This window comes from Ovis aries, chromosome 25, assembly GCF_016772045.2.
Source record: "Ovis aries strain OAR_USU_Benz2616 breed Rambouillet chromosome 25, ARS-UI_Ramb_v3.0, whole genome shotgun sequence".
NCBI classification, from domain to species: domain Eukaryota; kingdom Metazoa; phylum Chordata; class Mammalia; order Artiodactyla; family Bovidae; genus Ovis; species Ovis aries.
This window is the reverse complement of record NC_056078.1, coordinates 23,979,287-23,990,539: the sequence shown is the minus strand read 5'-3', so window position 1 is coordinate 23,990,539 and position 11,253 is coordinate 23,979,287. Positions and strand designations below refer to the sequence as shown.

Here is an 11,253-nt window from a genome sequence, read left to right as displayed (position 1 = left end):
GTCACTTTATCTAATACTCAATTAGATATAGTACCTTCTACCAATTTGATTTCTAATCATTAACTGACACAAAGCATTCTAGGACAGACGCCATACTCATCTCCCACACTGACATTTATTACATTAATAACATTTCTAGCAAAAACAAGTAACAAGTTCAATAACTGAATTCACATTGACAGGTTTCATTTTGATCCATTAGCCAATTTGGAAGAAAAGCCATATTGATCAAAGGGATTAAAAGTAAAGCACCTTTTTTCCTTGCTACATAAAATTATTAAGTACAATGGCTCTAACACTCAAAACAAATTAGATGCAAAATCCAATCTCAAGACTCTCAAGACACGGACTTGTGTCTTACATTTTAAAAAGTAGTCATCTATATACAGTTATTTAAAAAGCCATATGCTTTTAACTATTTGGCTGGAAACTGAATACACCTGTGAGAGTTATACTCCACGGTAAATACCTTTGTACTTGTGAATCTCATGTCACCGAGAACCTTAACCTAGTCTAAGACATTTTGAGAACTTACAACTATCACTTTTGGGAAACATTTTTTTGGTACTTCAGTCAAGTGCTGAGGGGATTTCTTCTAAAGTCTAGAGCTAGAATCTAAACTTCCAACACTTTCATCTGCAAGTAACACAGTTATGAATATACAGTAAGTCCAGATACCTCCTGGATTTCTAACATTTCAGAGCTATGCCAGATAAATGTCTGAAAATATAGAATTAGCTGAATTTATACTCCTGAAGTCACCTAAACTCATCTTTAGGTTTTATATTTACAGTGTTGTCCAGGAGAAATTAAAGAGTAACACTAATTATCCTCCAAGCTCTATTCCAGATGTCTGCTTATTAAGACTTGTAGTTTATGCAAGATTACACTAAACTACTTCTTTAAAGCTAACAGTAAAATGCATCAACCCAAATCTTATGAAAGCAGCACATCCTCAGGAGTAACTAGTATATAAAAAGTATCAACATCAGTGGTTTGAATATAAAAATTTATTTTTTTAAGTCAAAGTATGCAACAAATAAAACCTACAGAAAACAGATTTTCCCATCACAATCTGTTGCTTTACCAAATAATATTTTGAAAACACATTCCTTCAGTCATTATAAAGTTCTTAAAATACAAAAGAAAGTAATTCTGTAAGAAAGTCTAGTAGACCAGATGCTGTTGTCAGGACTTTTATATGTGTGGTTATGCTTTTAGTACATCCCACGCCATCCACCTCCACTCATGCCACCTTGCCCGTAATAACCGCCACTGCCTCCACCACCACGGCCTTAGGGAAAAAAGACATTAAGAACCGTTTAGTAGAGGATACAAATGCATAAATTATTAAAAATATAGACAATACTGTAAGTCAACTATACTTCAATTTTAAAAAAGGAACAATATATGAACTTTAAACTGTACGACATATGGGGACTCAAACTGAACCAGAGTAAAAGACACTCACCATAACCACCCAAGCCATCAGGAGTACCATATCCTCCACTGTAATTGTTCCCCATTCCCATTCTTCCAACAGATCCATAGCCTCCCTGATTATCTTTAAAAAAAAAAAAAAAGTTTGAGATTGACTTGCTAAGTGTCTAACTCAGCTTAATATTTAAAAAGCTTTACATACCCATTCCATCTCTGCCGTAGCCTCCCATTCCAGAACCTCCCATTCCAGAGCCGCCTCCAGGAGTTGAATTCAAGAAAAGTTCAATGTATCGATGTTCTTTTGAGTAATAAGAGAAAAAGGAATGTTGAATAAAATTTATAAGTAAGTGCGAAAAGGCTGACTAGCTAACATTAATGTGAAAAAGAATGCTTGCAAATTCCTAGTGGAGTGACGATATAACTAAAATCTAAGGTTTGTTTAAACTGTTCAAGCTTGAACTAGTTACAAGTGTTTTATGCTTCAGTTTCTTTATCTATAAAAGGGCTAACTCATTATTTTAGAACCTGCTGGTATACATCTTAAAAATAATTCCAGAACTTCCCTGGTGGTTCAGTGGTTAAGAATCTGCCTGCCAATGCAGGGGACACAGTTTCAATCCCTGGTTTGGGAAGATTCCACCCACATGCTGCAGAACTAAGCCCATGTGCCACAACTACTAAGCCTGCACTCAAGAGCTACAACTACCGAGGCCCAAGCACCCGAGCGCCTGTGCTTTGTAACGAGAAGCCACCATAAGAAGCCCACACACTGCAACTAGAGAGTAGCCCCTGCTTGCCACAGCTAAGAGCCCTTGCACAGCAACAAAGACCCAGTGTGCCCATAAAAAAAAAAAAAATCCCTTGATATATATGTATTCCAGGCCCATCATAGAACTGAATTAGCACCTTGAGGGTAGTGTCCAGGGCAACTTATTAAGTATCAAGTGATTGATGTGTGGTCAGATTTGGGAATCACTAGTGGTGATTAAATTTAATGGCTTAAAAACAGATTTGATGACATGGAGAAATAACTCACCCAAAGTTATCAATGTATAGGTTAAGAAATAGTATTAATTTCCCAATGGCATAAAAACTTAGGTAAGTGCAACGAACATTTTTCCTGTTTAGTAACTTAAGCTCTAATAATCTGTGAAATATAAAGAGCCTGAGTTAAACTCTTCAATAGAAAGCCCCTCAGAAAGCTAAGTCTAAACTTATTAGCACCCACATGGCTTCAGGCGCCAGACCACTAAGCTCCTAGAACCCCTTACGTTTGAGGAATCACACATCAGAGTTATACCACTTACGCATGTTATTCTTATCTTTAGACATGGCAGCTACCGCATCTTCATGTGTCACAAACTCTACATCTGCTTCTCCTGTTGCTCTGCCATCAGCTCCAATATCAATATGCACTCGGATTGGATTTAGTGGTGAGAAAAACTAAAGAAAACACTTATTTTACTTTTCTATTTAGACTACTGAAAGACAATTACCATGCATATTGGTTAAGTATTTTAAGCTAGAGAAGAGTTTACACCTGAAGGGAAGAAGGCTCATTTTCCTGACTATACTCAGAAAAGAAAAGCAAGCTTCTCTTCCAAGAAAGTTATTCCAAAATTGTTTGAAGTGACCCAAGAGACTGACATGCAGAGAAATTGGGTATTATGAATCGGAACAACAGAGTTTGATAAACCTACCAACTGTATATGCATAGGTCCCAAAGTATATAATTTAATTCTAACTGCAAGTTAATCAGATTTAAGTGACCCCTCAAAGCACCTGAAAATTAGTCCAGTTGGCTTCCAGTGAGATCAATGGCAAAATTTTTCTTTAAGGGCTAGATGATAAATACCCTCAGCTTTGTAGGCCATTGGGGTCTCAACAAATAATGAATGAGTGATTGACTTGGTCGCAAGGGCTGAAATTTGCTTATTTTCTAACCAATTTGTAATGAAGCAGTTTCAAATCAGTAATAGTAGCCATTATTTTTAGTTCCTCATTTCTATATCAGTCTGGGAAAACCAAACCACTCAAACTTACTGACTTGCTACATATAATACTCAAATTAGACACTATGATTATATATAAAACCACTAATTACTAAAATTACTCACATTAGCAATATCATTTTCAGTTGCACGAAAAGGCAGTCCTCTCATATGTACAAAATGACCACCATGAAAACCCGAACTTGCATCACCAGCTCCACCATAACCATGTCCTCCCATACCTAGAAAATAAAATTTCCAAAGGTTGTTTCTTTCCTATACACACCTTTCCCTATTTACACACTTTTCACTGACACCTCAAGTTAATGATAACACTTAGTTTTTCTAAATATCATATAGAAATTTTTCTGTAAGTATATATCTATATAAAGCCTTATGTAGGAATACACTGAAATATGCCTGAGTTGACTTTTGTATACAAGTCACCTATACTAAGTGCATGTAAAGCAAATACTAAAATTCACCTAAAAATCACCATCTTTAATATTTATTTTACCTCTTCCATCTCTCATTCTGTCATCAAAGCCATCATTTCCATAGCCATAGTTATTATAGCCACCATAGTCATCAAAACCTCCATAACCTGTGTAATTTAAGGAGAAATACATGAATGAGCTTTCAAGAGATAAAATTTTATAATCTAGTTTATAAAAATGTATCTTCTGACAGCACTCTGGTTAACTTACTGTTACAAGTTTGCAACACCCATTTTAGTGCATATTAGAAAAGCAGTTAACACTTGTATGAAAAGCACACATTTAGACATAAAAATTTTTATCCTGATGGGAAACAGAAAAGGTCAAAACGTGGTAATCTCTTAAAAATTTTTGTGTAGGTAAACTAGGTGCCAATACACACATCAATCAAGTCCCATAGCTGCCCATGGGAATCCACATTTGTATGAATAGATGTATTAAACCTAGTAGGTAGTGAAATTACTGCCATTTCTGTATTTCTTGACAAAGTGTCAGAAACATTAAGAAAATGACAACAGAACCTTTGTTCATTAGATACACATACCACCATCATATCCATCACCTCCTCGTCGCATTCTGTCATACATACTTCCACGCCCAGCTCCATAATAACCCCCTCTTCCTCCTATTGGTCTATCATATGGTCCTGGTCGCTGGCCCAGCAATCTTCTTGGTGGATCATAAAATCCTTTGATTTCACTCCTGCTACTTCTGAAGATCTCAATATACCTATTTGAAAATGGTTTAAGGTACAGGTTTCAGCATAAATGTATTAGAGTAAATAAAATACTGGGCAAAATGCAGTAAGTTTTTCTACATCTAGATATAACCCAATTAAAATTGCCTAAATACACCAAAAGTTAACATTCTTTTACACCTACAAACTTAAATAATTAATATTTAAGTTTTAAAAGACAAATTAAGTCATTTGAAAACAATTCACAAAATACAATTTTAAGTTTGTTTTATTCAGTATATAATAGATGTTTAGAGAAAATAGTTGATTATACAAAAACATTTATCAACATCATCCTACAGAAAAATGGAAACAATCTAATTTTAATTTAAGCAAACTATTAGCATTAATTCCCCACCCAAATCTGTAGTTTCCAAGTTAAATTTAGATAATTATCAATTCTTTTAAACTACCCCAGAAAAATGTTACTGTTACCCCCCCATTAAGCAATAGTGACCCACAACCCCCAAAAATAAAAATTTAACACCATCCCAAACTCTCCATCCCCACCTGTGCCCTATTCTTTCCTTGTGTTTCCCCAGAGCATTTTCTGCTATCTCCTTTGAAGCAAACTGCACGAAGGCCTCCCCTGTGCTTCTCCCCTGGTAGTCCATCGTCAATGTTATCCCATTTGGCACGATTTCCAACCCTTTAACCCAAGGACAAATAACCCCATCAAGGGGAACAGTGTTAAAGGCTGAAACATTCCCATCTGAATCAAATATTTAAAACAAGTCTAAACAAAACAAAACAAAAAAAAAGCTTAGTTTCCCCATCACCCCATAATACAAAGGAAGATCTTTTCAAATATTACTGGATTATATATATTTTTTTTTGCGACCAATGTCTTTTAAAATTACACACACACTCACAAAAGGCCTCCTAATATTACATGGAAAAAAATTTAACTATGCTCCATATGCTAATTCATGATTCATTTCATCATACATAATTACTCTCAATTATGTTCACTGCACATTAGTTAGGTTTTACATATTTTTACACATTCTGTATTGAATATTAACTGGAGCACATTTCATAATTTAATACATTAACTCAGATACACTCAAATCAAAAAGTCCCCCAAACAAATGGGTTTTACAAATTAAAAACTGAGTAATAGAAACATACAATTAAGATACTACTAAACTTTGACTAATACTAGAGGTACCTTGAAAGAACTGAACTATTTCCTCTTTGCTGCAACCAAATGGCAGTCCACGAAGTCGTACTGTCCCATCACTAGCGTCATTTGGACCATTATGTTTCATAACCCAATCCATCTCAATACCGTTTGATTTAAATGCTATAAAAAATAAACAGCACACAAAGCAGTCAATCAAAATACACTCTTGCCAGAGGTACTGAAGAACCAACTCAGTGGTACACAACAGCAAATGTAACATATGGTTATACAATGGTACAATACCTTTCTATTACAGGGCAGACAAGACTGGGTAAAGGCAGTAAAACCTTCCCCCAATCTTGCATTTCTAAGTATTAAAATGTTATAATTTTAAGAAAACTTCATAATTCTACCATCAATCTTCAAACTCAACTTTTTTACCCTGTTCATCTTAATGTCAACTCTAGTCTTTTCCTCATATCTCAAATGTTCCTTCACATTTTCCAAATTTTATTATTCACTTGAAATAATTACACAAATTCTTCAAAAAAACAAAACAAAACAAAAACCCCTCAAAAGTTGTATACAGTACCACCATCCATTCACAGTAAGAGCCTAAGTCAGAAGTACAGTGAGTACTCCTTTTGATGTTGGAAAAATGGTACTAAAGTCTAACTTATTACTGTCTTAATTAGGCTGAATTTTAAAACTAAGATAAAAGGGCACCCAAAAATGGCTTTTTAAAGCCACCTGTTTGGCAATTATTGAAGATAGTGTATTAAAAACCAGTTCACTCACTACTTTTAAATAGTTTTTTTCCTTAAATTAACGAAATCACATTCAAAATTATTAAAAAGGGTACAAGAAGCCCTCCTTCCCCCCCTCAAAAGAACTCATCCACCGAATTTCCATCCTGAGACAATCACCCTTTCTTTTAACAATTCCCAAACACTTTAAAGAGGTTAATGCAGAAGTCCTTCAGCTGCAGAAACTTACCAGATCTTATAAATTTCTCTATGCAGCTGTAGGAATCCTACTCACCTGAATATTTCAAACCTTTCCCTCACCACCTCCTCCCCTGTAAACAAAACAATTTGTTCACTTGATTCCTTTAAGCTTGAGGATATTTCATATAAGCAGTATTCATTAATACTTAATTTCACACGATCTAATTATTAGCCCAACTGTTTGGGGCAGCATCTGCAAAGAGGAAAAATTTCTCCCTAGAACCCATGCATTTAAAATAAGCTAATGGAGAAATTATCCAAATGTGGCTATTCAGCAAATTCCTCTGTATATGAATCACCTTTGTACTTGTTTGCTTTGCGCGTGTGTGCTTGGTCCAACTCTGCCTTTTTTCAATGCTATCCTAAGTGCCAGTCTAGACACAGATGTTCAAGATTTTTATCTGACATTACAACTAACTCTTAAGCACGAAAGTAACTGGGAAGAGCTTTTAAGACAAAGGAAACTCTTGGTTTGAATACCTAGTCTGTCACTCACTGCTGCCTAATTTATTAATAAGCAAACTACTTAACCTCTGCATTCAACTGTAAAATGTAGCTGTGGTACTTACACCTCACTGGACTCGCAAGAATCCAAGCTTAGTCTGCAACACTGAATGTAATCATTCAATGGTGGCCACTGTTACTGGATTCTAAGGGGCCTTGTAAAACTAATGAAATAAGCTACAAACAAAATAACTGAACCTTAAAGGATAGGAACCTATCCTGAAAGGAAATAAGGACATAACTGTAAGGTTTTTTCGAAGTCAACACAGGCTTAAATTTTCAAGCATCTTCAGGAATTGTCTAAAGTTGGGGGGGGGCGGGGCGGAGGTTGTCTCCGGAAAGGTTTACTTGGATACATAATCAGCTAGACAATTTAAAAAATAGTTCTAAGAGTCCCCCTGAAAGTAGGCTTTGGGAAAAGGAGACATTTTGGAGATCTTGATCATTTTCTTAAAGGGGAGGGGGGGGGGACAGAGCAACAACCCAAGACATAACCGTTTTATATAAAGGGGAATTTAGCCAACAGAAGTGGGGAAAAAATGCAAAGGATCTAAGCCTCCATTTGTTAACCTCCAAATGAAAAACTTAAGACCTTGACAAAGTCAATCTAATATGTTGTGAAAAGACCTTAGAAGTGGTGGCTTTCTATCACTTAGAACATTTCCCCCCCACAATGTAAAGGTCCTGTTTCATGAGCAAATACCTTCCCTCCCAAAGAGGGAAACCGACTTATCTTTACCGTAAATCTTATTAGCACTTTGCAAGAAACACTGGCAAGGAAACTAGTTTTGATTTTTGGATCAGCCTGTACCAATGAGACCTATATAAAACAAATAGTCTATTAAAAAAAATACCAAACTGTTAATACAATTTAAATCGGGGTAAGTTAAACAGATTCGGAAGAGGAACTATTTTATAGGTCAACTCTTCATCCCAGGCGTATGAAGAATACCCAATAAAGCCTCACTATTACCTCCTCAAAAGTTTTGAACCTAGAATTCTATTTAGAAAACAAAACCAAGACAGATTCTAAACTCATTAAAAGTATTTGTTCTTATACATTAATAAAGCTGTCTCTGAAACTACCTAAATAAACATTTACTAATTATTCAGGATAATCCATCTCAACCTTTCTTTGCAATAGTGTCTAATGGCTAATGTCCAGGGGCTAATTTTTTTTAAGAATTCCTAGTGTTAGAATACCAGCTGCTGGAATACTAGGATAATCTTGGTCAGTTCTATGTGAGATTTAAAATATAATTTCCTAAACATTATGCTACTCGAAGCCAGTCACAAAAGACCAGATGTTGCATGATTTTAAGTGGGGGAAACTTATGGTATGTGAACTGTATCCCAAAGCGGTTAAGAAAGCAACTAACAAAGGCAAGAGACAAAATTTCTTTATAACACAGAGGCATATACCATCTTCATAAATATAATACACAAAATAAGCATTTGATGCATTAGTAACTTTCTAAACGGTAGCCCAACTGCTACTAAAAAATGAGAAGGAACCTCAAAATTTGGTCAAGAAATGATAAAATACTTAACACGGAAATTTTACATCATTCCACTTTCATTGTGCTTGCTTCTTAATTTTAAAAACAAGAGACACCACTACTACCTTAAGGAAGTGAAGCCTCTAAAATGATTGGGTTCTTTTCTAGAACAATTTTACCAGCCAATGCAGTTCAGTCACTTGTTTACCAAAATAAGAACACCAGAAGAACAGTTATTAAAAATATTAAGGCAATTAGGTGGATTTCCAAATTACCATGCAGATGAAAAAGCGGGAAAGAAAAAATGTTTCCAGGGTAATTCAATCAGGGAAGCTGTTACATCACATACTATTGATAATTTATAGGAAACTGGGCTGTCTTTTCAAAGTCCACAAGAAGCACAGAAAATCTTCAGCAACAGGAACTGTAGTTATTTAAAAGCTGTAGAAATACCCATGCTTATACCTTTTGTACGGCTTCAATGAAAATTACAGACAATTCTCCAACGTTCTAAGGACTAAAACCATCGCCAACATCACATGACTGAACTTGCTGTTTGTCTTTCTGTAGAGCAGGCTTATTTTCTTGGTCAAAATGTTACTACAGTGCTACACACCAAATAAAAAACAGGCTTAGCTACCAAAAGAAAATAAACCCTGTGTTTTTAAGTATTTTGTTTCCATGGCCTTACAATCTTTACACAAAATACAACCCTTGAAGACTTAATAATTCCTATACACAGTTTTGCCGTCACTGGTGGTGGTTTAATAACTGTTTCCCCCAAATAAAACTCTTATTTAATTCTAACCCAGTATTTGCCAAACTACACAAAACCATTACACCATCCCATCCCCGCTCAAAGGTTCAGAATGCCTCTTTTCATTGTTCATCTATTTGAAATAAGCCCATTTCAAATTCCTATTTGATAAATCACTCGCTTTTCTGCTTACAAAACAATTACCCACAGTCTTTCAATAAGTTTAAGATAAGCATGGGAAGGGGGGGAACCCTTTGGAAAATGAGTACGTACTCTTTTCGAAGTTCCAAATGTGGAATATAAGGGCCGGCTAAGCGTCCTTTATTCCGCCCCGGAGACTTTTCGTTTATCTAGCTGCCCTAGAGACCGAAGAGCTAGGGAGAGTACGCCACTTCCTAGCCCGGCAGCCAAGCTTGGCTTAAAAACCTTCGCCACCGGGCGGCGGAATTACAAAGGAGGCAGACGGCCTCCTTTGTCCTGGATTTAGGAGTTGAGCGCCTTCGTCGCCATTGGCTTTCCTCCCCCAGCTCCAGCCTCTCTCATCTTGGGAATCTGCGTCAGAAGTCACTCGCAGTCCCGCCGGCCCAGGTAGCCCAGCCGAGACTGCGGAGGAAGGGAGGCCTCGGTGGGAGGCCAGGCCCAGCCGGCGCCATTTCCATCGGGAGCGCGCCCGACGGCCCAGATCCTCCCCACACCCAAGTGCCCAGCCTTTCCCTGCTCGCTTCCTTCCCACCCTTATCCCTTCCGCGAAGCTTTAACCTCCCCCGGCCTCCTAAATCAGTTTTCGGAAGCTGAGGAGCAAAAAGCAGAAACAGGAGAAGGGCGGGAAGCCGAGGGCGCCGCGCTGCCGTACCCAAAATGGCGGAGGCCAAACCAGCAGGGAATGGAGGGGAAATGCTGGATGACCCCCACTTCGGGGCTCGGCTTCATCCACTGAATTCCGCCTGAGTTAATCCTTCCGACAGGCCGCCTTGCTGGAAGTGGGAGATCGCCTGGGAGGCGCAGCCTGGCTGCCTCCAAGTGGCGACCTCTACACTTCCCCCACTCCGCCGCCCCACCCCCTCCCAGTCGCTCTTCCGTCCTTCTCCCGACTCCGCTCTCCAAACTACCAGCCCAACCTACCCCCTTTTACTTCAGATACCCTGTCGGGCGACAGTAGCGCCGACTCCGGTGCTCGCGGGGCCTGGCTGTGAGGAAGCAGAAGTCGCCCGCCTCGGGTAGAGCTCCCACAACGGTTCTTCCAACCGTCTCCAGCGGTGGCAACCGCTAAGGGAGCTGCGCAGCAGAGCTACTGACTTGGGGGGATGGGAGAGAGCGAGCGAGGAGAAGTGGGTGGAGCGAGAGCAAGGAAGACCGACCGGTTCCGCTCTCGCGAGACTCTCGCGAGACAGGAGAGTCGGTCTCTCCTTGGGGCCAGCGGCAAGAAGTGCGCTTGCGCCTTGGTCGGATGACTAGTTGGGTGAGAGGAGGAGAGAAGACGGAGTTAGTCAAGTCAGAGAAAGAGGCCGCGAACTCCACCTTTCCTGCTTACTATATAGCCATCAAGTTCTCGGAGCAAACCCTTCTGCTCTCTCTCGAGGAGGATGTGAAGTGGCAGTAATAGGCCTATCCGTGCGTATTGTAGGAACCCGTTGTGTCCGGGTGTGGAAAAGTTCTCAGAGCATCAGAGAACAAGTTCTGTAGAGGCCCCGCCCTT

General features: G+C 38.5%; 2 protein-coding genes across 22 annotated transcripts in view; one reads left to right on the top strand and one right to left on the bottom strand.

Annotated features, from left to right (window-relative positions):
- Nucleotides 1-96: 96 nt before the first annotated feature.
- On the bottom strand, nt 97-11,236 carry HNRNPH3 (heterogeneous nuclear ribonucleoprotein H3). Of its 9 annotated transcripts, none has more exons than XM_042240779.1 (10): nt 11,089-11,236; nt 5,836-5,970; nt 5,175-5,313; nt 4,473-4,657; nt 3,949-4,035; nt 3,558-3,673; nt 2,748-2,883; nt 1,643-1,738; nt 1,472-1,564; nt 97-1,294 (listed from the first exon to the last, which is right to left on the bottom strand). In XM_042240779.1, exons 2-10 carry the CDS (start codon nt 5,945-5,947, stop codon nt 1,218-1,220), a joined length of 1,041 nt encoding a protein of 346 aa, XP_042096713.1. In that variant the 5' UTR covers nt 5,948-5,970; nt 11,089-11,236; the 3' UTR covers nt 97-1,217. The 9 variants fall into 9 exon arrangements, with proteins under 9 accessions (XP_042096713.1, XP_042096712.1, XP_027817991.1 ...); XM_042240778.1 differs by lacking the exon at nt 11,089-11,236 and adding an exon at nt 10,411-10,877; XM_027962190.2 differs by lacking the exon at nt 11,089-11,236 and adding an exon at nt 10,680-10,877.
- The window catches only part of PBLD (phenazine biosynthesis like protein domain containing), a 35,236-nt gene continuing 34,974 nt past the window's right edge, over nt 10,992-11,253 (top strand). For all 13 annotated transcript variants that reach the window (XM_042240789.1, XM_042240790.1, XM_012105183.4 and 10 more), the window contains exon 1: nt 10,992-11,168. The gene's annotated coding sequence lies outside the window, so the exon portion shown is untranslated. The remainder of the gene's footprint in view (nt 11,169-11,253) is intronic.